At 43.3% G+C, this 22553-nt stretch overlaps 1 protein-coding gene across 1 annotated transcript in view; it reads right to left on the minus strand.

Annotated features, from left to right (window-relative positions):
- Positions 1–221: 221 nt before the first annotated feature.
- The window catches only part of RELN (reelin), a 262132-nt gene continuing 239800 nt past the window's right edge, over positions 222–22553 (minus strand). Inside the window, exons 50-65 of the mRNA XM_054399823.1 lie at positions 21352–21608; positions 20910–21064; positions 19906–20120; positions 18201–18378; positions 16577–16752; positions 15658–15764; positions 15015–15257; positions 14378–14553; positions 12779–12852; positions 11791–11952; positions 11306–11463; positions 10302–10521; positions 9174–9371; positions 8686–8784; positions 4940–4945; positions 222–318 (exon numbers count right to left, since the gene is read on the minus strand). Coding sequence (XP_054255798.1) covers positions 222–318; positions 4940–4945; positions 8686–8784; positions 9174–9371; positions 10302–10521; positions 11306–11463; positions 11791–11952; positions 12779–12852; positions 14378–14553; positions 15015–15257; positions 15658–15764; positions 16577–16752; positions 18201–18378; positions 19906–20120; positions 20910–21064; positions 21352–21608 — 2521 coding nt within the window. The remainder of the gene's footprint in view (positions 319–4939; positions 4946–8685; positions 8785–9173; positions 9372–10301; positions 10522–11305; positions 11464–11790; positions 11953–12778; positions 12853–14377; positions 14554–15014; positions 15258–15657; positions 15765–16576; positions 16753–18200; positions 18379–19905; positions 20121–20909; positions 21065–21351; positions 21609–22553) is intronic.

Below are 22553 nucleotides of genomic sequence, written 5' to 3' on the forward strand. Positions count from 1 at the left end.
TCACAGACACGCCAACATTAAAACATTTACCTATGAGAAAATAAGTCACTTCTCATTAGTTCACAGTGCGAAAAAGTGGTGTGCACTCTGTCTTGAGAGGCTTGCAGTTCTTCACCAAGCCAGCTGCAGAAAAGTCCTGATACCAGACGCAGTGCTAGATTTAGAGAATGGAAAGCAACACATCACATGTTGGGGAGAAAGGAAATAAATGTCTTGTTTCTTCATGGATATCGTCTAAGAGACCTTCGTCTTCTGCTGTAGAAATGCCTGAGCCCATGTTGCCGTGAAAAATTCATCATGTAATTTTGTTTGCGAGTGCTGTCAAGGCAAAGGTGGAGGAAAAGAGCAGTGTCAGTTTCTTTAATATGTACTTTGAATTACTTTGGAGCATTGAGCTAGTGGGACAGACCCTTCTTTGTCCTTGCATGACCTTTCAAACCTCTGAAAAATGAAGTGCACCCATTGTAAAATAGCAAGGTACAAGGCAAGTGAGAATCTGTCCCACTTTGCTTTTATTTGCTGTTCATTATCTTGGGGAAAGGGTGAGAGCTTTCAGCTCATGAAAACATGCTACCTAGGGCCAGATTCACCAAAGCTCTATGCACTTCATACCCTCCCACTTTGGGGCACTTCTCTGCAGTGTTTTCTTACTCTAGTTATCTTTCTGTCTTCAGTTATTAACTGCTTTATCTGCAGAACAGAAGAAAAGGTTTACTGTATTGTCTTACACTTTTACCATATGGGAACTGAAGTACAATACTCCTCTGCAGACCCAATATCTCCCTGTGCTATAACACTCCATCCAAAATTAAAGGAAGCTCTGGAAAATTAGCATCATGTCTGGGGGAGGCCAGTCAAAAGACAGCCTGACTCAGGCCTAACCGAAGAAGTGGCACCTGTTTGGAAGACCCTTCCCACTTAACACAGGTTTCTACTTCTCCCACTGAAAGAAGGAAGAAGGCAGTGATGGACAAGATGGGAACTTATCCCCAGGTCTGGGACTTTGGTACCAGAAACCCATCTAACTCCCAAGGGCTGGCTCCCACCTTCAGTTTCCAAATTTCAGCAGCTTTGGAAATAGAGCTGTAACATCTGTGGTGAATCCTTGCCCCCTTTCTCCACACAGAAAAGTGGCATAAAAGCTACTCCCACAGATGCAGTTTCTTAAAGAGGTTGGAGAACAGTGTTAATGATGCATACCCCGAGGATCCAACAGGAGTAAGGAACTTCACCCAGGAGGAACTGCTGGTGATGGCATGGCCAAATTTTCTTTTGGTTTCCAGGGGAAAGGAGCCGCAAAGTTGTAGGGAACATGTGCAGTCTCGGGCTAATTTGTCTCCCTCTCCTAATTCTCCTTGCCTACTTAGAACCTTGTAGCTTCATCTTGCAGTGGGAGAATGATGCCTGGCCTAAGCATCTCTACTGCAAGGGACTGGATGTTACCCAGACCCCCCCCAAAACCAGAAGTCCATCAGATTTTAAGGGCAATCTATGAAGTCAAGCCCTAAAGGCCTGCAGTAGACATTACAATCAACAAATTCCCTGTTTGTGGGTGCAAGGTTTTCACTTGGAGGTTTACTCCCTGGTTAAGAGGCAAAAACTCATGCTTCGATCAGCTGTACTTTCTAGTGCATAAGCTGATTTTTAGTGAATGTGGCCCTTAGGAAAAAGGAATCATTGCATGCTTTGTAAGTATGTCTGATCCTCCAAAGGTAGCTTTTGTATAGGATGCTAGTTTTGTCTAAAACCATTGTATAACAAAGTGATACCCTTTTCAACAGCTAAGCTAGAGCACAATTGACTGAACTTAATAAAAGCAGTTGTCCAAAATGTAAGTTAGAAACACTTAAGCAAATCCAAGTTGTTTCCCAAGGAGTTTTCCAACCACTGTAATGCTCCTACAAGAATGAAACAAAGACCAGCTCCCAGTGACAAGAAATGCAAGCAGATCTATACTCATCACAACTTCTGGTGCTCTCACAGTAAGGCAGAGCTCTAGAGCATCTGGCATTTGAGAGAGGGGTTACTGTTTGAGGTTGTCCCGTCTTTCACCTGACTCCCTCCAGTGAAGAGGAGAGGTCTGTGCTGATTTGAAGGGTTTTGTGTAAGAGGGTGGCAGCGGTGAGTTGATACAGTTTTAATGCCATGTGGTAGCTCCAGTGCAAAGGAGCACTGAAGATCAGTCTTTATTCTGGTCCTGTAGTCATCTCAGTGGAGAACATGGCCCTCATCTCAATGCTGAGTGCCTTGCTAAGGCAGGAAGGAAATTGTGATTCTGAGCCTGCTCCTGAAGGTGGCTGCCGTTAGTCATGACTCCTGAAGGAGGCTTTAATACTGCCTTCCCTTTAATTCCCATTGCCTGGGAAGTGGGTAGTTCCTCAAACAAGGCCTTCAAGGTGACATCCCACCTCTCAGTAGAGCATCCTAACTATGAAGTGAGGATGGAGTGTCTGTCTGCTGGGAGAAGAATGCTCTGCAGCCAAAATACAGGAGACAGAGGCCTAGAAGAAAGCACAGCCCACCTTGAGTAGCTTTGCTCAGTGGGGCCAAACAGAGCCTGTCAATGTGTTTAGCTAAAAAAATTGCTGTTTCTGGACCTGGTTAAAATTAGGACCAAGCTTGCTGTGGGAGCCCCAGGTTGGGCAGAACTTGGACAGCTGGGATACATGCTGAGCTACAATTCTTGGCCCAGGCGCCTTTGTGTGCCCCATCTCCTTCCTGCCTTTGATCTGCTCACATGCAGCAACAGCTCCACAGTGATTTTCAGGACTTGTTTCAGACACTGATAGGTGTGCTTGGGATCTGTGTCACTTCAAATGCCCAAACTCTTTGTGTCTGGCCTTAAAGTTATGACGAACATGTTTAAAACAATGAACAAAATAAAAACCAAAACCAACAAAAAAGGAAATCATTGCAAAACTGAACAAAGAAAGGGAGAGATTTACTTCTTTTTTTATGGGTATCATTCTGGGTTGTTATAAGATGATGTGTGAAAAATAAGAGATATCTAAATTGTCAAGAGTTGCTTGGTATTTTTACTTGCACTGACATAGTTCAAACTTGTCCTCACTGATGTCTGAGACAGTTTCCAGATCATAAAAGCTCCATGCTTGCTATAGAAAACGGCATAATTTTCACTTGCTGTAGGTAAATCCATGCACCCTCTGTGCTCTGGTATCACATCATGTTTGGGATCCACTAAATCAGAGCAGGTCTATATGGATTTGTCTGAATTAATTTTATACATGGGTAGGGAGGCAAGCTCTGTAGAAGAGAGATCACCAATGCTTTATAGGAGTTATCTAATACAGTTTGAAGGAGTACTGACATGTCTTAAGAATGCTTTCAGTACTATTAATAACAAATGTAATTTGTGTTTTCACAGACTCAGAAAAGGCTTTGCCATGCTTTTGCTCTTCTTTCTTGTTTAGAGAACAAAAATATGCTGAGCAGCATCAAGGTATGTTAGGATTAGACCCTCCCTTCCATAATAGAGGGTGTGGAGGGAATTTTTGTTTGGATATCAGTGGCAACTTGAAGGCTGCTTTGCAACTGTGAAATGGACTGGTCAGCATCTGCTGGGGCGTCTGCCTTTTCTGTGCATTCACTGAACCAGCAGTGAATCAGAAAAGCACAGATCTAAAATTGTCATCTGTGAATTGCTGGTGGAGCAAATACCAAAAAAAGCAATTAATGGGAGCAATTACAGAATTAATTACAGCAAATTATGTTAATTACAGCATTACAGCAAATACGGTATTGTCAATGATTTTTTGACACCATGATTTAAAAGTATACAGAAGATAGTACTGCTCCAGTTTATGTAAGAAACCCTAAATAACTTCATAGTGACGTCACTGGAGTTACACTAGTTAGATGGAAACAACATGCAGCCAACAGAGAAGAACAAAATTTTGTCTAGGATGCATTTAATAAATACCTTCAATAAAGCCATTTATGAGAAGGAGTTGCTCTGGTCTCTAGTCTTTAACAGAGCATTCTGGCTATTGCTTATTTCCTACAGCAAAGTTTGAACTACAAGTCTGTAACTGAAAATTGATGAAAACAACATAGCCAAATGGAATGGAGAATGTGAGGTAGCCACCCCCCCCCTCCCCCCCCCGGTATATACTAACATCACTCATTGTTTATGTGATCCTGTGTTTAATTGACAAGGCATAAGAGGAACTAAACAGAAACAAAAATAGTTGGATAAGAAAATGAAGCATGACCAAAGCCTTAGGAAATGGTAAAGCTATGTCTCAGGGCTGGGCTTGGTGTACATTGTGAGGCTGAGTTGCAAATGCTTTGTGAGGAGGGTACTGTGATAAGGAAAGTGATGTGCTCTGGCTGAAATCCTGATGGCTCTTAGCAGTGACAAATACTCTGGTCAGGATTTGAACCCAGAGCTCAGTAGCTATGCTAGTTGTTGACATGTAGTAACTGTCACTGCACAAGCCAGCAGAGGTACAAGAAGCAGAAGTACTGGGAAGAAACTTGCTCTGTGTCCAAGGGGCACACATGGCTGTGCCACCAGGAAAACTCACTGACAGACATTCTCTGGCTGTGGCTTTAGCTCTGTGGTTGTTAATTACAGAAAAAAGTGGGGATTCCCCCTTGGGGCTGAGAGGTCACCCACTGGGTGCTGTAAAGTGGCAGGTCACATTGCACTGCAGGAGAAGGAGAAGACCTCTTCACCACAACTTCAGTGATATTCCTACTGCCTTATAGATTGAGCTGCTGAATACTTTCTGCTAAACTTAACCTCCCTCAACTTCCCCCCCCAGCATCCTGAGGAAGAGCAGCCGGATTAGGGCCCTCAGAGCTCTCTGGCACATTTCAGAGAGTGCAAATCATTTTCCACCAACCTATCACTGACAAAACTCTGTGACAGCTGTAGCAAAAACACATTTGGTATTGATTCAGGGAAAGCACTTACCTTATTCTAGTGCAAAACCAATGACAGCAAACAATGAAATACAACACAAGTTAGAAAATGCCTTTCAATGCATGCAGCACTGTGATTAGTCATAAAACCCTGATGAGGTTTAGAGGCAATATAGGATTTTTCATCTCTTTTGAAAATAAAAATTGAACAAATTATTTCCTTGCATTTCAAATCAATGTTTATATTTTCATTTTCTATAAAATTCAGCATGCACTTTTAACAAACATAATAAAAATGTCATAAAAGCACAGTCGGCACCATATTAAATTTGGCATAAATGTTGTGAATATTCAGATAATTACCTAATGTTTGAACTGCTTCTGTTCTTTATTATAAATATGCTGATATTTTCATTTAAATGATTTTTCAAATTATTGCTTTTTACTAAAACAGTGAAGCAGATGAAAATGCTTTTCCACATGAGCACGCATTGTTAGTGCTAGAATATATAACTTTTATTTTAGTGTTGCAAAATAAGGATAAACATTCTTTGCACCAAATGCAACATCAGTTCTCAATGAATCATTTGTGCCAAAAAATGTGAAGGTATCTAGACAATGAAGAGCATGGAGTGATGGCTGTGGAGGGATTTGTTCTGTTACCCTACAGCTAGCCATAAAATGGTCAATGGGAACAATATTTCTTCTCTGGATCAAATCATGGGTTTTGGGGTGCAAGGAAAGCAATATCAGACTCTTAGTGTTCAGCTTATCATTACCCCTTAGTCCTTAATACCTTTGACCAGAACTGAGGTCTGTGAGGGCCTGGCTATACACAAAGAAATGGCACTACTAAATGCACATGCAAAAAAGTGTGTGTGGTGTCTGTGCAGCAGACAGGCTCAGAGCTGTGCTTCCAGGGAAAAACAGCGTGTGAGTGAAATGCAGACCTGGACATGGGCTCTTCTTAGGGCAGAAGTACAGGGGTACAGAAAGCTGCTCTTTGTTCAGCCTGGGCTAAATAGCAGTTTTATACTAAGAGCAGCCACATGGAACATATGAGAGTTGTGCCCAAAGCTTTCTTTACACCTGGAGAAGGAAAAGACCCTGCGCTAACGAGAAGTGCTCAGCACTAGCACTATCGGGGCTGGACAGCTCGGCACCTAGCAGCCGCTCCCCGCCGCAGCGCAGCCATCAGCTGGCCGTAAAACAAATTGGCAGGCGGTTAGCCGGCACGATCGGTTCAAGGCATCACAGTCAGAGCGGATATCGTGCCACCTCCGCGGGAGAGGGGCTCCATCTGTGCACCATCCGCAGCTGCAGTGCCATCTGAACAACACTGCTTTTAATAATCATTCATCCCACAGTGGAATGATTCTAAGGGACACACGAAGGGCTTTTTGATCACTGCCAGGTATTTTGCATGCATGTATCATCTGCATGTTATTTTTTTTTCTCCAGTAAATTATGTTAGGAACAAAAAGGAACCCAAGAAACTGCCTCTGACAGTGTGTTTGCTGGTGAGAGTATGGTGGCCCTTGGCTCAGAAATCAGTTGGGCTGAAGAGTGCCATAGCCCTGGCTGTGCATCAGCTGTACGTGGTATCTGCACTGTGACTTAGCAGCTGGGCCGGACACAGATTTAATTTCACATTTTTGTATTGCTGGGAAGAGTTAAGCCATGAGAACAGGCACACAAATGTGTCCCTGAAGTGAGCACTGAAAAGAGGAGCAGGGACCTTCCTCATCCGGGATGGGGAAAAAAAATCCTTGGTGGTGCTACTTTCCTACAGACCAGCTCTCCTTGCTGCCAAAGTGCTCTTCCTGCTTCCTCTTACTCTACCCTTTAGTTTGCTTAAGGAGACCATGGCTCACTTGCCCATGGTTTGGGGAAAAGCTGGCATATCACTCGGCTGTGTACCTGGGGGTGCAGGCAGCCAAGTCACTGGCTAGGGCATTTGGGAACTTCAGCCCTCTTTGTCAGGCCACAGGATGGTGGGGAAAACACAAGATGAGTTATGAGGAAAGCCAGGAATTTCTGTACTTTCCAAACCACACCTCCTAGTCTAAGCTGTCTTCTTGCTGGAAGACCCCACAGGCTAGAGGCTTGCCTGATGTGTCAATGTGGGCAAACAGATTACAAACAAAGAAGACAATCTAGGACTCAAACTAAGGCCAGTGAGGATTATTTTGATAGTACCCAGAGTATGGAGTTTGGTTCAGGCAGGTGATGAAGCACAGAGTTATAAGGACTGAGCACAGGCTCTGTTAGACACAGAGCACCAATGGGTCCTGTAGCCAGGGACAGTCATGGCTTTCTGAGACAAGGTCAGAGTGGCAACAGGAATATTTCCCCTTGGGAGACATGGATATTTCCTAATGTATCCCAGCTTTGGGATGAATAAGCCAGGCTGCTGACTCTCCAATGACTTCCTATAGAAATAATGGGAAGAGGTAACTACAGCACTCTGGTGAATGCATGTGAGCCTTGGGGTGGCTATTGCCACCAGAGCTGTCCCCTGCCAATCTTCTTGAGAGGGCTTGTTATTTTCTTTTAATTTATTGGTTTTTTTTTAATTGCAAGGTAGAAAGACATGGGAATATGGTTTCCTAAACACCATGAACCTCCTGCAGGTTCCATGTTTTTCCTAATGCAGCATCATGCAACCATTGATTAACTAAGCCAGGAATCATATCTGTCCCTCTATTTTTTTGAGTTTTAAGCTTAATGTTATGGAAGCAGAGCCCAGCAAGGCGTGTAAAAGCAGCAGAGCATGTACAGTCACTCAGTGCTGGAACAAGTTTGGCTTGGGGTTGTTATGAGTGCCATGCAAGCTGGTGCTTCTCGGTGGCAAAAGGAACAGGGCTAACTAGCAATCAGATAATTCACTTTGCTACTGATACAAGGCATTACTTGCAGTGTCTCTGCTAATTCAGAAACCTTGTGAGTTTAATGACACAGTCTGGAGGTTATCCAAACCTAGTTTCTTCATTTCTGGATTTTAAATTGTTCAATAAAAGGAACATTTGAACCTATCTATGGAGCAGGCACGCCTCTCTCTGCCAACCACTGTCACGATGAGTTCCCGCCCGTGAAGCCACGAGCATTTCACTTCTACTGGAACTAAACTGTTAGAGAAAAAGCAGGTCAGTTCCTGGTGATGGAACACAGTAAAAACGGGTTAGCTGCCAGCAAACCCATCTCAGCAATGGGAGAATCAGGAGGCTGCAGACACTTGGTAAAATCTTGACAAGGGGATGAGTACAGAGCTCGGACCATAGAAACCTGATACAGTGAACCCTGTTTCTGAACAGTGTCCTTCTTACTAAAAAAAGGAAATGAATAAGGCATTAGTTGCTAGTGCAAGCTGGTCAGAGGCACAACATTACTCTGTGCAAGGAGCAATACAGCAGACTCTTCAGTGTCTTCGGAAGGACAGAGATCAGTCTTACATAGCAGCAGAGCACTGAACGGGAATAGCCTTGCTTATGTCCCAGCACAGTACTTTTTCATGGTCATTGCTGCATTACAGCACCACACCAATAGGTGGTGGTGGCAAAGCCCCACTTTACCTCCTGTGTTTTTCCACAAAGAACACCACATACCCCTGCTGTGCCACTTACTGTGTGGCTGCCTTAACTGTTGCCTCTTGCAGTCAAGGCAGAGCATTAGCAAAGACTAGTTCTCAAAGGTTTCTCTGGGCCACAGTGGTTCTTAATGAGCTCAACACTCATGCCATGCTGGAGGGATTTCAGTGCTTTCTGAGATGGGGTGGGATGAGGTGAAGCTGATACTCACAGGACGACTTCTACGTGGTCCAAAGCCCACTGATCATGACCTGTTCCATTGTGACGAGGCTGCCACCAGCGCAGTAGGACTCCTTTCATTCGTGCCTCCCTGTCACACAAACACAAGGGCCTGTGAGAGTTCCAGACTATTGGTGCTTTGCATATCCTGATCTAGCTCCCAACAGGAACTGAGAGTGAAGTCAAAGTGTTATTTCTACATCCCTGAAAATCAACACACCATGTGTGCAAAACACTGAATGGTGAAAAAGCACACATAAGGAAGAATGATATTTTGATCTCCTGTCTTTAAAACAAGTATTCTGGTTTTCTTTTAAGGATATTGATAAACACTGGGCTGGAATCTGTAATCAGCCTTCCTCTTAATGTTTACTCTCTTATAAACATTTGTTCTTGCACAGTCATGAAAAGATAGATGTTTTTCTTAGCAGAAATATATTTTGTGCACTTAATGGTAATGAAATGTGATTGGATACTCACAGGGGAATGTTGTAAGACACTCTTTGGGCTTGTATAAAGTCCTTTGGCTGATGCTGTGCAATTACTTGCCATGTAATTCCATTATTTACACTGTACTGGAGGAGCACTGCCTTGTCTACAGTGTTAGGATCACTCAGATTGGTATTGCAACTGTCTGTTTGTGAAATACTTCCAATTTGCAAAACAAACATGATTTTGCTGTAAAACAGACAGAGAAAAGGTCTTTTCGATATATAGACTATTCAAACAGAAACAATAGCATTTCCAGGTTTATTGCAGTCACCTTAGTAAAATGTCAAGCATCCTCAAGAGTAATTACTTTTAACATGCAAAATAAACTCACATCAGCACCTGTGTATAATGTATTGCCAGTAGTTGGAGGCAATAGATCCAATTTTACAAGACTCATAAACAATATGAACATGCAAATCAATGTATGAAAAGCTAAAAAAAGGCAAATAAAGGTTGAATATAATGAATTGCCTAGAAGATTTATCAGTTTCTACCTGAGTGTTCAAGTAAGAACAGCAGAGAGTGATTTATATCTGTCCCATTTGCCAATTCCTCCCATTTCTAATCCTGCTTTAGGCAGCCAAATACAAACCAGTCCCAATAGCTGTCATTCCATTAAGAGCCAGCACAGACTGGTGGCTGCATTTGTTTTTCCATGGCCAAAGAGGCTCAACAGATGAAAAAGATCCTCCCGTTCATTGCCAGGTGAATCTAATTTTGTTTGAAACTGAAACGTGAATATGAGTCTGTAATTACTAATAGCATCTTCAGCCGCAACTGCTATGGAGGCACACACAGACATGGGATTTGTCTTATCAGATCAGGCACTGCTCCAGACAGTCTGGTGCCCAGCCCTTGCCAATGGCTTCATTGTCAGTGTTGGCCTATTAGAGAGTGCTCTGCTGGGCACATCTGACATTTTCATCACTTCCTCCTGGCTCTCCATCTCCCAAATGGAAGTCACGAAGCGTTTTACCCACCCTAATGTTTATCTGCTGGCCACATCAGACTGCATTGTACAGCCAGGTCAGTACTGACCCACATGGCTGCACACACATACAAAGAGTTTCTTTTCTCATGAGCTGGTAAGAGTGCATTTGGGGCTTGGAATAGTACCTTGCTCGAGTGAGATCCAGAGGCTTGGTCACAGCTTGGCGTATCTGACATCCATTAAAGTAGAGCGAATCTCCATGGGCATAGGGGGCCAGCTGTCCACATCCATTCCCTATCACTCCCCCCTGGATGGTTTCCCAGTTTATTTCAGTGACTCTTTCAGATTCAAAATTATCTTTGATGTAACTGGGGAGGTCGTGGCTAAAAACAGAGCAGTCATCACCTACAAACGACACAGTTTATCAAACACACAGGTCATTGTAATTCATTCAAGTTGTGGCCCAAATCACAGCATGACTATAGGCTGAGTGCATTTCAGCAAATCCTTTCCTGATGTGCACGCTGCTGTGCAGCAAACTGAGGCTGTGAGTTTGGGTTTTCACAGCAATATAACCTCAAGAACTACAAGATGGTTTCTCCTATTTTGCATTGAGGCCAATGTGAGAAACCTCAAATTTGCTGGGTGAAGAGAACTGCCTGTAAACCTGGGAAGGAATCTGATCTTAGAAAGTTGTGACAGACTCTCCTGGAAGTCATCAAATACTGGCTCCACTCCCACAAAACACTTAAAATGTAATGAAGGCACTCAGGTACCATTAGCCATGGGCTTAACTGCATTGATGGATTGGAGCAGAACATTGTCCTGATGGGGCACAGAACAGAGTCACAAGTGCCAACCACCAACCAGCTAATCTGGATCCCATGCACATGGCCACCCCGCCTTTGACAGGAGTATAGAGTGAGCAGGTAGCCATGTTCTGCCTTCAGTGAAGGCTGAACAGGCTTTACATACAGTGTCAGACAGAAGAAGCTGCTGACTCAATCCAGAGAGAGCAAAGAGAGGGAGGAGATGCTCTTTGCAGCTCTCTCAGATTGTTAATTTAGAATTTGTGACTCAAGCATTCCAGTGATTAATTTAGACTTGACATGTCACTTATTTTATGGTTGAATTTTGAGCTCAATTAGACTGTAGCAGATGTCTGAGAAAGAAACTGAAGAAATGAAACCTTGGTATCCTTCATCACAGATGCAAATGGCTCCAGTTGTGCAATATCCATGGCCACTGCAGAGCCTAGGGCATGCTTCCCCGATGTACACGTGGTCGATTGCCCAACTCTGCTTCTCTAGCTCTTCTCCCTTCTGAATCCACCTGAACTGAGTTGCACTGCAAATATCAAAAGCCAAAACCCAAATTGAGATACCTAGCAATGAAACACATTTGTACAGTGATGTTCAAAGACACCAGCAGTAGGTGTAATGAAACATGTCTTATGAAGGGACTGTGCCTTCAATAACAGGAGAGACCTAGCCTGAATGGGTGGCTGCTGCATTGCTGTATAGCTTCCTGAAAAACATTAATTATTAGATCTAAATACAGCAATAAGGAAGCATTTAAAACATTTAAAATTCAGCAATTGTTTGAAGTGAACCATGCCAGAAAGAATACTGGCATTTTATAGTTCCACAGGGAGCTGACCCTTCAATAACCTACCTGGATGAGACATGATCAGGCAGCTGGATAGTTATCCTTCTCCACATGGAGCTGTTAACAGAATTATAGATGGTAGCTTCATGGAATTGAAATGGGGAGCAGCCAATGCTATTAGATGAGGAAGGAAGACAATGTGTCTGGACAAGCTGCCATGAGTCTGTCCTGTAGGAAGCAACAAAAAAAAAATGTTTTAGAACAACTGAAAGAATAAAGAAAAGGAAACAAATAATTTCTAAGGGTCATGATGTTGTTTGTCTTAATAAAAGAACCCAAGAGACTGTCATCAATAGTTACCACAATTTGGAGCCACAAACAGACAAGAGGCGAGAGGCTGAAGCAGCAGTGCAGCCAGGGAGGATATTCCTGCAGCAGGGTTGAGTGCTTGAAACCCCAGGTAGTGGTACCCACAGCAGAGTCCAACCCAGAGCTCCTCTGGGCTGGTGTGACAGAAGAATTTATTTAGGCGTCTGCTCCTTGGTCTTTTTCTTACAGTGTTCAGAAGAGTCCCAACAGAATTTGCTCCATATTTTGCCCACAGTCATAGGAGTGAAGAATACCCCTTTGCTTCTACAAATACTAATGCACTACTATCCTACAGTGTTACTAATTGCTTCTTAAAGACTAGTTTGGAGTTCAGTAACTCACATTTCATCACAGCTTGGCCCTAAAGAGATAGTCCCAGATCATACTAAATGACAGCTTCTTGTGAATGCAGTTTTCTGCAAGCACATTTTTAACAGAGGCATGCTTATGACTGTGACTGCAGATGCCTCAGTGCCATGAATCTGCCAACATCTGGGATAAATAATAAAGAGAATTTACAGGAGTTATGTAGACAAATTCCAGAGGTTGTACACAGTGGTTGTATTCACTTCCTATTACAAGATGAATAGCAAAGTCATTCCTTTAATAAATAAAATCTCTCTAGGTTTTTAGTATCATACTATTTATTATTTCCTTTAGGTTTATGTGTTCTGCTGTCATTTACCTGGCATCCTTTGTATACTCCAGCATCACAGAGTGGAGGTCCCCACAAGAAGTTGCCTCACAGCCAACCACAATCTATGGCACAAAGAAAATTGTCTGTTAAACGTTTAATGTGATATAGAACAAAGTCTTGCATTTGTTTATGTTCTTTACAGGCTGTATAAAAGAGATTTACAACTTAGATCTTGGACAAAATTCATCAAAAGTGGGTGGAAAAGAGACACTACTTCAGATACTGTTTTTAAATAATAAATTTTACTTCATTGCTGCTGTTGTTTTCAAAGAGAGTTCAAATACTACCTTCTTGAAGGTCAAATTAAATACCTAAACAAACAAACTTTCTGAAACATAGAGATGTGGTAGCTCCCTGGCATTTCAGAAAGTGAATTACCAAACTATGTCTTAGTTATCAATGAAATTTATAGCTCATAAACATCTAACTTAAGATCAGAATTATTCTGAATATTTAAAACAAACGTATTTGTGTCATACTGGAGTGCAAAGATGACAGTACCCAATGTACAGAACTGAATAGATAGCAAAAATGAATTTTAAGAGCTTCGAACCCAAATGTCAGCCATGCACAAGAGCTGAGTTCTTAGTTTAGAAATAAGATCTTTGCTGTGACTGGTGAAGAAAAGGGAGGAGTCAGGAGAGACAAACTTTGCAGTGGACTATTAAATGTTGATGGGTTATCATAACTTGGGCCTTAAAACAGACAGAAAAAAAAGGTGATAGGCTGGGTAAAACAAGGCTGTGTAAAGTGGGAGGGTCTCAGCATTCAGCAGTAAAAAAGCCTGTCACACTCCTCCTTTGCTTCAAAGGTGCCATGGTATGTGAGTAGGGGAAGCAGTGCTTTGAGGATTGTATTACACAATCAATATAAACCAGGCAACAATGTTGAGAAAAGGTGAAAATATTGATTAATGGAAGATGGAGACGTCTTGAACAGTCTTGTCGAACAGAAGAGCAAGGGAAAACCTATAACAAGCAAATGGGGACTGTTTGGATAACACTGCTTTCAGATGAGTTCCTGGCTTATATAAGAAATTGTACTTGGGGAAGGGCCTAGAACATTTCTGAATGACAATTACAGGCTGCCTTTGGCCCTGTGCACAGTTTTTCCTTAAAACAAAGTAAAATACCCAGAAATGTTTCTCTGATTATTTATGTAATTTGCCATGACACAAGTAAATAGAAGGGGTGCTTCTACTTGAGCACTTCTGCTTTTCCCATGTCACTGTTCTCCAGCCTGCCTCTACCTTGCCTTTTCTGCTTGTTCCTGAGCTAGGGACAATGGCACATCCTGTATGCTGTGGATGTTCATCTCAGGGATTTGACTAAGGGATTTGACTTCCAGTCCTTCTCATTAATCCCTAAAGCTCACAGACAGTCAGAATAATTTGACATTTAACCTTCATGCAACCTTTCTGGTTCCCATTACTTACACTTCAGAACTTCCTTTGGATTCTAATACAAAGTCATTATTAATTATTCATCCAGTTGGGCATCCTAGTTGGAAGAAGAATAATTTCTGGAGACACTTAAGATGGCTTTTCATTGCATACTTTACTCTGGAGAGAGAGAGAATATTTCTTACTTTAAACTGCATCATGTATCCTGGCTGTATAATGAGCTCCCTGGAGGACAGGATGTTGTGTGTTTTGTCTTTTTTCTTATTTGGCCAGTAGAGATGGAATGATGGATTTCCACAGAACCCTGCAGTCCTGACTGCATTAGGATAGAAACTCCAGTTTTCTTCATGGGAGGTGCCTTCTGTTAAGAAGAGTTAAACACAGTTACTGCATTGTCTTGGTAACATCAAGGCTTAGCAATGAATCCACACAATCACCAGACACAGTTCTTGAGTGATACAAACGCTAAATTTATGCTATGTCGTGACACACAGTAAGTAATCTACTAACAAACATAGGAAAGACATCAAATGTAATTAAAATGTTTAAGTAAGCACACTTTAAAAAAAATACAACAAACTTTACCAACAGGAATTAACTGAAATACACGTTTTTGCTTTTCTTATAGATACATGCACACATCTCTATATACACAGGTATCTGTGTGTACAGATCTATGTGAGCATTTGCACACCTCTCCTGGTAGCATCAAGAGCAGTGGATAAACATCTGCAGTTAGAACAGAAGTGTGTTGGCAGGCTCACAGGGCTTGTCTGAGATAAGGTAACACCAGAAGAGATGAACTGTCACAGCCTGTCTCACCATCATCAAAGGTGTCCACCAGCTGGCTGGGGTTGATCTCAGCTCCTCCGATCAGGATGTTGTCCAGTGCCCACTGCGCCCGCTCAGGGCCCGCAACCACGAAGCCGTTGCTGATGGAGAAGGGCTGCCACCAGCGCAGGCGGGTCGTGTTGGTCAGAGCCTGCTCGGGCAGCAGGATGTAGTCGTGCCTGACTGAGATGTACTTTTGGTAATCCATCTCGTGGAGCAAAGTCCAAGATATCCCTAGGATGTGGAGATGCATGTTTAGTAATACATAAATCACACGGCAGAATGTTCTGAAAGGTAGAAAGGAAGGTAACAGGAAATAAAAAATACCAGCTTCAGTTTTTGTTTGCAGCTCTTAACTTAAGGGCAGCTGGCAACTGTTACTGATTATAAGTAGTCTTCTAGTTGTATAAAAGAATCAAACTGCCTGGAAGCCAGTGATTGCTGAAATCCAGCAGGAGCAATATGGAAAATTGCACAATAGATGGAAATTTTAGACGGGAAAAATCTTTACAAGGACATAAAGAATTCTACAATTAAGTTATTATTTGGATCTCTCTGACAACTTCTCAGATAGTCATGGTGCTTGAGTACAGAAAAATGGAGTAGCTTAGTTGAAAGTAGAGCATGTACTTGCCTCCATCAATGGAATAGTCTAGTAGCACTCCCTCCTTTCTGCAGGTAGGTCTGTGGCATGTTGTCATGTTGTTTTCACTCCCAATTCTCCCCCAATACTGCAGGAACCTAAGAGGAAATGGTTGAGTTTACATTTGTTAAAGATCTGCGCAAGTGGAGAACTTTGCTCCTGGGAGACAGTGGTCATACATAGAAAAAAATAGGTACCAGCTGGATATAACAGCAAATCCATGTAAGGGTAATTCAACACCAGAACAAGCTGTCCAGAAAGACTGTGGGACTGTCCTTGGAGGTTTTTCAAGACCCAATGAGACAAAGCCCTGGGCAACCTGGATTCATTGTTGACCTGCCTTTGAGCATGAGGTTGGAGTAGGACTCCCTGAGGCCCCTTCCTTCCTGAAAGGTTGTGTGATTGAGCAAATTCTTCCTGGATGACAGCAGTAAGAGACAGCCAAGGGAAATGATGCTGAAGTTGTCTAAACTAACATCTTTCCATTGCACTCCACTTTAGTCACCCTTTCCTGCAGCGTGTGAGTGGAGTTCGTCTTGTACGAACATCCAAGGGAGGACAACCAGCAGAGCTCATGTTCTGAACTCAGTGAGAGACATAGCTGGTGCCTCCAGGAGCAGAGCCTGTGGCATCTCTCCTCTTTGCAGGACAGGTGTTGCTGACTGCAGGACATTCATGCAGAAGGGGATCTGCTGCTTCATCTAGACATGGCAACCCCTTTCCCTTGTGTTAGGATGAGACTTGCTCCCTGTGACTTGTCTGAAAGCATCAGTGTGTGGAGAATCTCAGTGGGAGACAGAGCTATGCTTGTGGTGGCCTTGGAAGTCCCTGAGCTACAGGCTGTGTCACCTACAGCTTTGTCAGTGTTTAACAGAGATCTCCATTAAGAAGACATGAAAACTCGACCTACTTTGCTCCCCGCAGGTCCAGATCTTGAGTGACAGCCTGCCTCACAGTTGCACCTCCAAAATAGAGAGTTGTGTCTTCTGCAAGAATCCCACACTCAGTACAGGTGTTTCCACCTTCCAAGGACATCCACAGGTCTGGTTTAATCTCCTCATTGTCAAAACGCTCTTTCAGGAAGGTCTGTAAGTGAGATGTTTAGCAGAAAGCACAGGTAAGAATCATCTTCCATCTTTTGATGACCACAGCTGGAACTGACCTAAACGTGTCTGAAGGGCTGAAGAACACTGTACATTTTTTTCCAGAGTGATGGAAGATACTTCCTTTGGGAGAACATTAGCTACTGAACTGGCTAAAGGTGACAATATGAGGGTGAGATTTTGAGTTGGGAGGGAATCCAGCACACTAACCTTCACATATGCAAATGGGGGCATGGGTTAGTGTGGCAAGGTTTTGGCAGCAGAGGGGCTACAGGGGTGTCTTCTGTGAGAAGCTGCTAGAAACTTCCCTCATGTCTGACACACCTTGTGCCAGACAGCTCTGGTACATTCTGTTTAAGAAGGGGATAAAGTCGCTGTACAACAGCAACTGCAGCCAGAGAAGAGAGAAGTGAGACTGTATGAAAGAGACAGCTTTGCAGTGAAGAAGGAGGGGAAGGAGGTCCTGGAGCAGAGATTCCCCTGCAGCCCATGGTGAAAACCATGATGAGGCAGGCTATTTCCCTGCAGCCCATGAAGGTTAATCGTGGAGCAGATATCTATCTGCAGCCCATGGAAGACCCCATACTGGAGCAAGTGGATACACCTGAAGGAGACTGTGCCCTCGTGGGAAGCCCATGCTGGAGCAGGATCTCTGGACCCATGGAGATAGAGGACCCCATGCTGTAGCAGGTTTGCTGACAGGACTTGTGACCCTGTGAGGAACCCACACTGAAAGAGGCCATTCCTGAAGGACTACACACCATGGAAGGGACCCACACTGGAGCAGTTCACGAAGGACCGTAGCTTGTGGGAAGGATTCATGTTGGAGAAGTTCACGGAGGACTGGATCCCAAGGGAGGGACCCCATGCTGGAGCAGGAGAAGTGTGTGAGGAGTCCTCCCTCCAAGGAGGAAAGAGTGGCAGAGATAACATCATGAAATGACCACAACTCCATTCCCCATCCCACCCTGCTACTGGGCATGAGGAAGCAGAGAATTCGGGAGTAAACCTGATGCTGCGAAGAAGGGAAGGGTGAATGGAAGATATCTTTAAGATTTGGGTTTATCTCTCATTCTACTCTGATCTGATTGGTAAGAAATTAAACTAGTTTCCCTGAGCTGAGTCTGTTTTGCCCTTGATGATATTTGGTGTCCTAATTCAAATCTTAAACTTATCTGGGGTTCCCTATGCATTCTTTTCTAAATATGGGAAGTTTTAAAAATACTTTAACTTTTCAATTCACAATATCTAAGTAGATTTCACTTGCTTGTTACAGTGTAACACTAACAGCAGCTGCGTGAATTACTTTTATGTAATTTTCTTGTAATCTTCTTCAGTAAGTTCCTGCATGATGAAGACAATCATCTTTCTATAGGGGTTGCTTAAACAAAATCCTATATGCAAGGGTGCTTTAGGTCATATCACACTTACCTTCAGTGTTTGGGTCAGATAGCAGTTGGGACCTGAATACCCAGGATCACAGATGCATTGCTCATTCAGGCAGTCTCCATGGCCCCTACAGTTTTCCAGACAGCCAGGGCCCAGATAGAAATTATCGATGGCCCACTGCACGTCTGAGTACTTCTGGTAGAACCGGAACCTCACGGGACTAAATAGGAAGGAATGAAGAAAACCAGACATAGGTGTCCCGAAGGGTCAAACCCCTAGACATGCCCCGACCCAGACAATGGGCTAAGCACCTGCCAATGTGCTAACTTGGACAGTTCCTGGGGTCCAGATAAACATGTACCACGTGTAATTAACTCTGTAACACAGCTGGGAACTGTGTGTGTCCCTGGCTGTGTTTGGATATCCCCCATCCCATAGGTCCAGTTATCAGGGTTCTGTGTTACCAAAGGGCATTAATTGTCTCAGCACAGTATTTAAACCAGCCAAGAAGTCAGGCAACTTGCCTTGTTCTCACCCAGACAGCAACAAGAGCCAAATGCTGCCTAAGTAGCAGCTGAAGGACCTAGCAGACCAACAGCTTTGCCCAGGCCTTGCACCTGGACCAAGGCAGAAAGGGGAAAAGCTCCAAGGGAACTGAATCCCAGAAGAGGTTGCAGCCCAGAGAGAGAGCACACAAGAGAGAGGCCCCCTAGCCCTCCCTGAACCAAGGGCAAGCTCCAGACTGTGAACTGGGCACAACAATAGAGAGGCCCCTTAGTCCCCTCTGAGCAAAGGACTGCTCAAATTACAGCCACAGCATCTGGGAAGATACCAGACAGAGGAGCAAGTCGTGAGTACCTGACTAATCTGCCATGGAATCCCATTTGTGGGAAAACCACAGACCACAGCACCTCTATGTCCCATTTGAATTTCTATATTGGAAATGTCAGATCTGTGCTTAAATCATTTAACTGTCTTTATATGTGTAGTATGAAACCCGCAATCGAATAAGGAGCTAAACCAGGCAATTTTATGCTTGTAAATAAGTTACGGTGGTGTTTGAAGATACCACCGCCCAAGATATTAATTATAAAATATATTAAAATATACTTTTTATTACAATAGGTATAATACAACTCAACTGAAAAAGGAGGGTACAACAAAACAGGCTTATGACTGTGTTATCCTTCAAGCTTCCAGAAGTAATATCCTGCCGCTTCTGTTGAAACTGATTTTACACACATCCATATCTTCCTCACACATCTACCACTGACAATATGTGGACAGATTCCAGACGCTACTGAAGCCAGAAAAAGCTGCTCTGGCTTCTTGCAAGAGCACTTCCATTTGGGTTGTACTTCCTGAGCAGATTGCTCAAACAATGTCAGAGTTTTCATTTTGCAGAAAAGGACAAACTGTGTGCATGTGTGTGGCCTACTGCAGACAGTAAGGGGAACTTTTCCACTCAGTAAGGCCATAAATCAGGTCTCTAATTCACCAGGGCTGTCTGAACAGAGCAGAACATGCTGTGAGCAGACTGCAGAGATGGATAACTTTACTGGTTCTTCAGACCAATAGTCATAGTCTACCTTGACTGATAGGAAAGAAAATTATGCAGTATGCATGATGAATGTGACTGCTGCCTGTCTGTACCTTCCTGGACAGAAAATGAACAGGCAGACATATCCCCTGTTGTGTTTTTCAGAAGGCAGCCAATTTAAAATGAGTACCACACATTCATACTTACTTGCCTACCAGGTTTTCAGGCAGTGAGTAAGTTACTCTTTTCCATCCTTTTGTGGGGAAGAAGACAGATGGCTGTGAAACACTCCCAGAACATTTTGGATCAGCTGGTAAACACTGAGGTACCAGGTAACTCCAGCTAACACCAAAGTCAGTGGAATACTGCACATGGACCTGATTTTGGGCAAGTTTTTCTGAGGTTTTACATCCAACAGAAACCTAATAAAGAAAAGAGCATAACTAATTTAGAATTAATTGTGGTGGTGATGGCTAGAGTTTTAAAAAAGTGTTTGAATCTGAAAAATGACTGAAGAACTTTGCTCAAAATGATTGCAGTATCACTGCTTGTGTGGTACCAGCCTTCTGCAGTATTCCCAAGAGTGAGAATAGGCACCATATTCTGAGTTTCATTTTCTTCTAGTTAGCTCACATTTACAGATTTCCAGGTTTTGACACTTGTGCCTTATACCCCATTACTCCATAACTAATAAAATGAATCTCCCACAATATAAGAATTGATTATTTCACAGGAGGCTGCCTGGTTTGGCTATGTTAGGCAGACTGTATGGGAGATGTGCAAAGGGCTCTTATAACCACCACATATTGCTGGGTTGTTTTCTGGTTTAGGAAAAGGGGTTTAGGTGCAGGGCAGATGTGAATGTATAACAACATAGGAACAGCACAGGCTACTTGAAATCTGCTTTTCCATCACCAAGCAGCTATAACACAACAGACGCCTTATATATGTGTAATATTCATATCACATGGTGCCCATGCAACTGCTGTGCTGGGGAAGGAGACTATCACTCTGAGAACAGCTGGTGGTAGTAAAGCTGATCAGCAATGGAATAGGTGAGAAGACTAAAGATGGCCTACTAACAGTAACACTTTTCCCTGCAGGCAGCAGCTTATGCATAGGCCCATACATCCTCCTGCCTCCTGAATTAACTACTTAGACCTGGAGAAAAATGTGGTTTTGAATAGTTGTTTTGCAGACAGAGACTTTACCTTGAACTGCATAATCCAGCCCTCTGTGGGAGTCAGGTCGTGGGTGACTGCATAGACCTCTCTGCCATCATGGCTCCCACAGATCATGACACCATCAGGAGAGTCACAAAACCTCTCAATTGAGCAGTCGTCATGGAATAACCAGTGTTCATTCACTTGGAAATATAATACAAAATGACAATACAAATTAAAGCAAACAGGGAGTAGTGTTAACCACTAACAGGGATTCACGGATGGATTTTTCAGCCTAGGTGAGAATTATTTAGTATTGCTCCTGAGACTGTCAGCACCACATCTTTCCCATGTGTAGATTTATGACATTTAGCACCTCTGTTGCTCAGAGCCCCTCTTACATAAGCATAACAGCATTATGCTTAGCAAGCTCTGGAAATCACTGCCCTGACTTCTCGCTCTTAAATTCAGCTCCCTGTGAGACCTTTACCTGTAGTTTTGTCTTCCATGAACATGTCAAAGGCGATCCTTCCAGTGGGCCCAGCGTCGGCCGGGGAGCGCTCATGCTGCGGCAGGGGAGCGCTGCTGAAGGTGTCCAGCATCACTGTCCTCTGGTCGGCTGAGCCGGAGATCAGCACATTGTCGATGGCCCAGTCGTTCTGGTCCAGGCCATCGTGTTTAGGCTGCCACCAGCGGAAGCGTGTCCCAATGGTTTTGGCATCGTAGGGAAGGAGGATGTTCACAAAGCTGAAATGCAAAGTGGAGATTAGCTGTAGGAAATCCACGGGAGGAAGACACTCCTCAATGCTTTGTGCTGGGTATTCTGATCAGGTTCATTCTCATTGTTTTCTGGAGTATGTGGAAGCTGGGAAAGAAGGGGAATACTGGGTGAGCTATCCTGTGTTCCCCAATGGGAGACTACTGTAAAAACCTTTCATGGTAACTCCCAATATCCTCCCTAGGACACAGGCTCAGACTGAGGTGGGAAGTGCCAGCAGCCAGACTGTGGCATGGTTTGAGCAATCTCACATGTTCCAGCTGTGCTTATGGGGCCAAATGCAATGGCATAGGCTAGCAGAGTATGACTATAAAGTCCTGATTAAGGAAAGCATTAAGAAGGAGAATGTTGAAATAAAGTTCAGATTACAATTTTCAACCTGGTGCAATTCAGGTTTTAGCACACCTCTCTTACGTCCATGACAATGACAGACAACAGGACACTTAAACCCAGATGAAGTGGTAGTGATTTCCTGGGGTGTTCAAACAGAATAACAAATAATGCATTCTTCCTAGCCCTGTTTCCTATGACTTTTAATCAGTGCGGAAAAGGTCTATCCATATCTATGCATGATTTGAATTTCACAGATAACTGGAAACAGGGCTTGAGTGTATCCACCCTTTTGACGGATATGTGTAGAAATTTAGTTTCTCCTCTACACACAATTTTCTAACCAGTTCAAACAATAACTCTGCTTTTTTCAGTAAGAAACTAGATTCCTAATCAAAGTATCTTAAAGAACAAGATGAACATAATTAATGTAGACAGCTACATTAATTGATCTTCCTGCAAGCATTTTCAAACTCACCAGAGTGCTATGGACTCCTTACTACCCTTGTATTTCTGGCCTAGCAGCTCCACAAATGCTAATGCTCAAGCCTGCAGGATTCTCAAAGATGTCCAAACCACAGCAG

Source organism: Indicator indicator, chromosome 3 (assembly GCF_027791375.1).
Source record: "Indicator indicator isolate 239-I01 chromosome 3, UM_Iind_1.1, whole genome shotgun sequence".
Classification (NCBI taxonomy): domain Eukaryota; kingdom Metazoa; phylum Chordata; class Aves; order Piciformes; family Indicatoridae; genus Indicator; species Indicator indicator.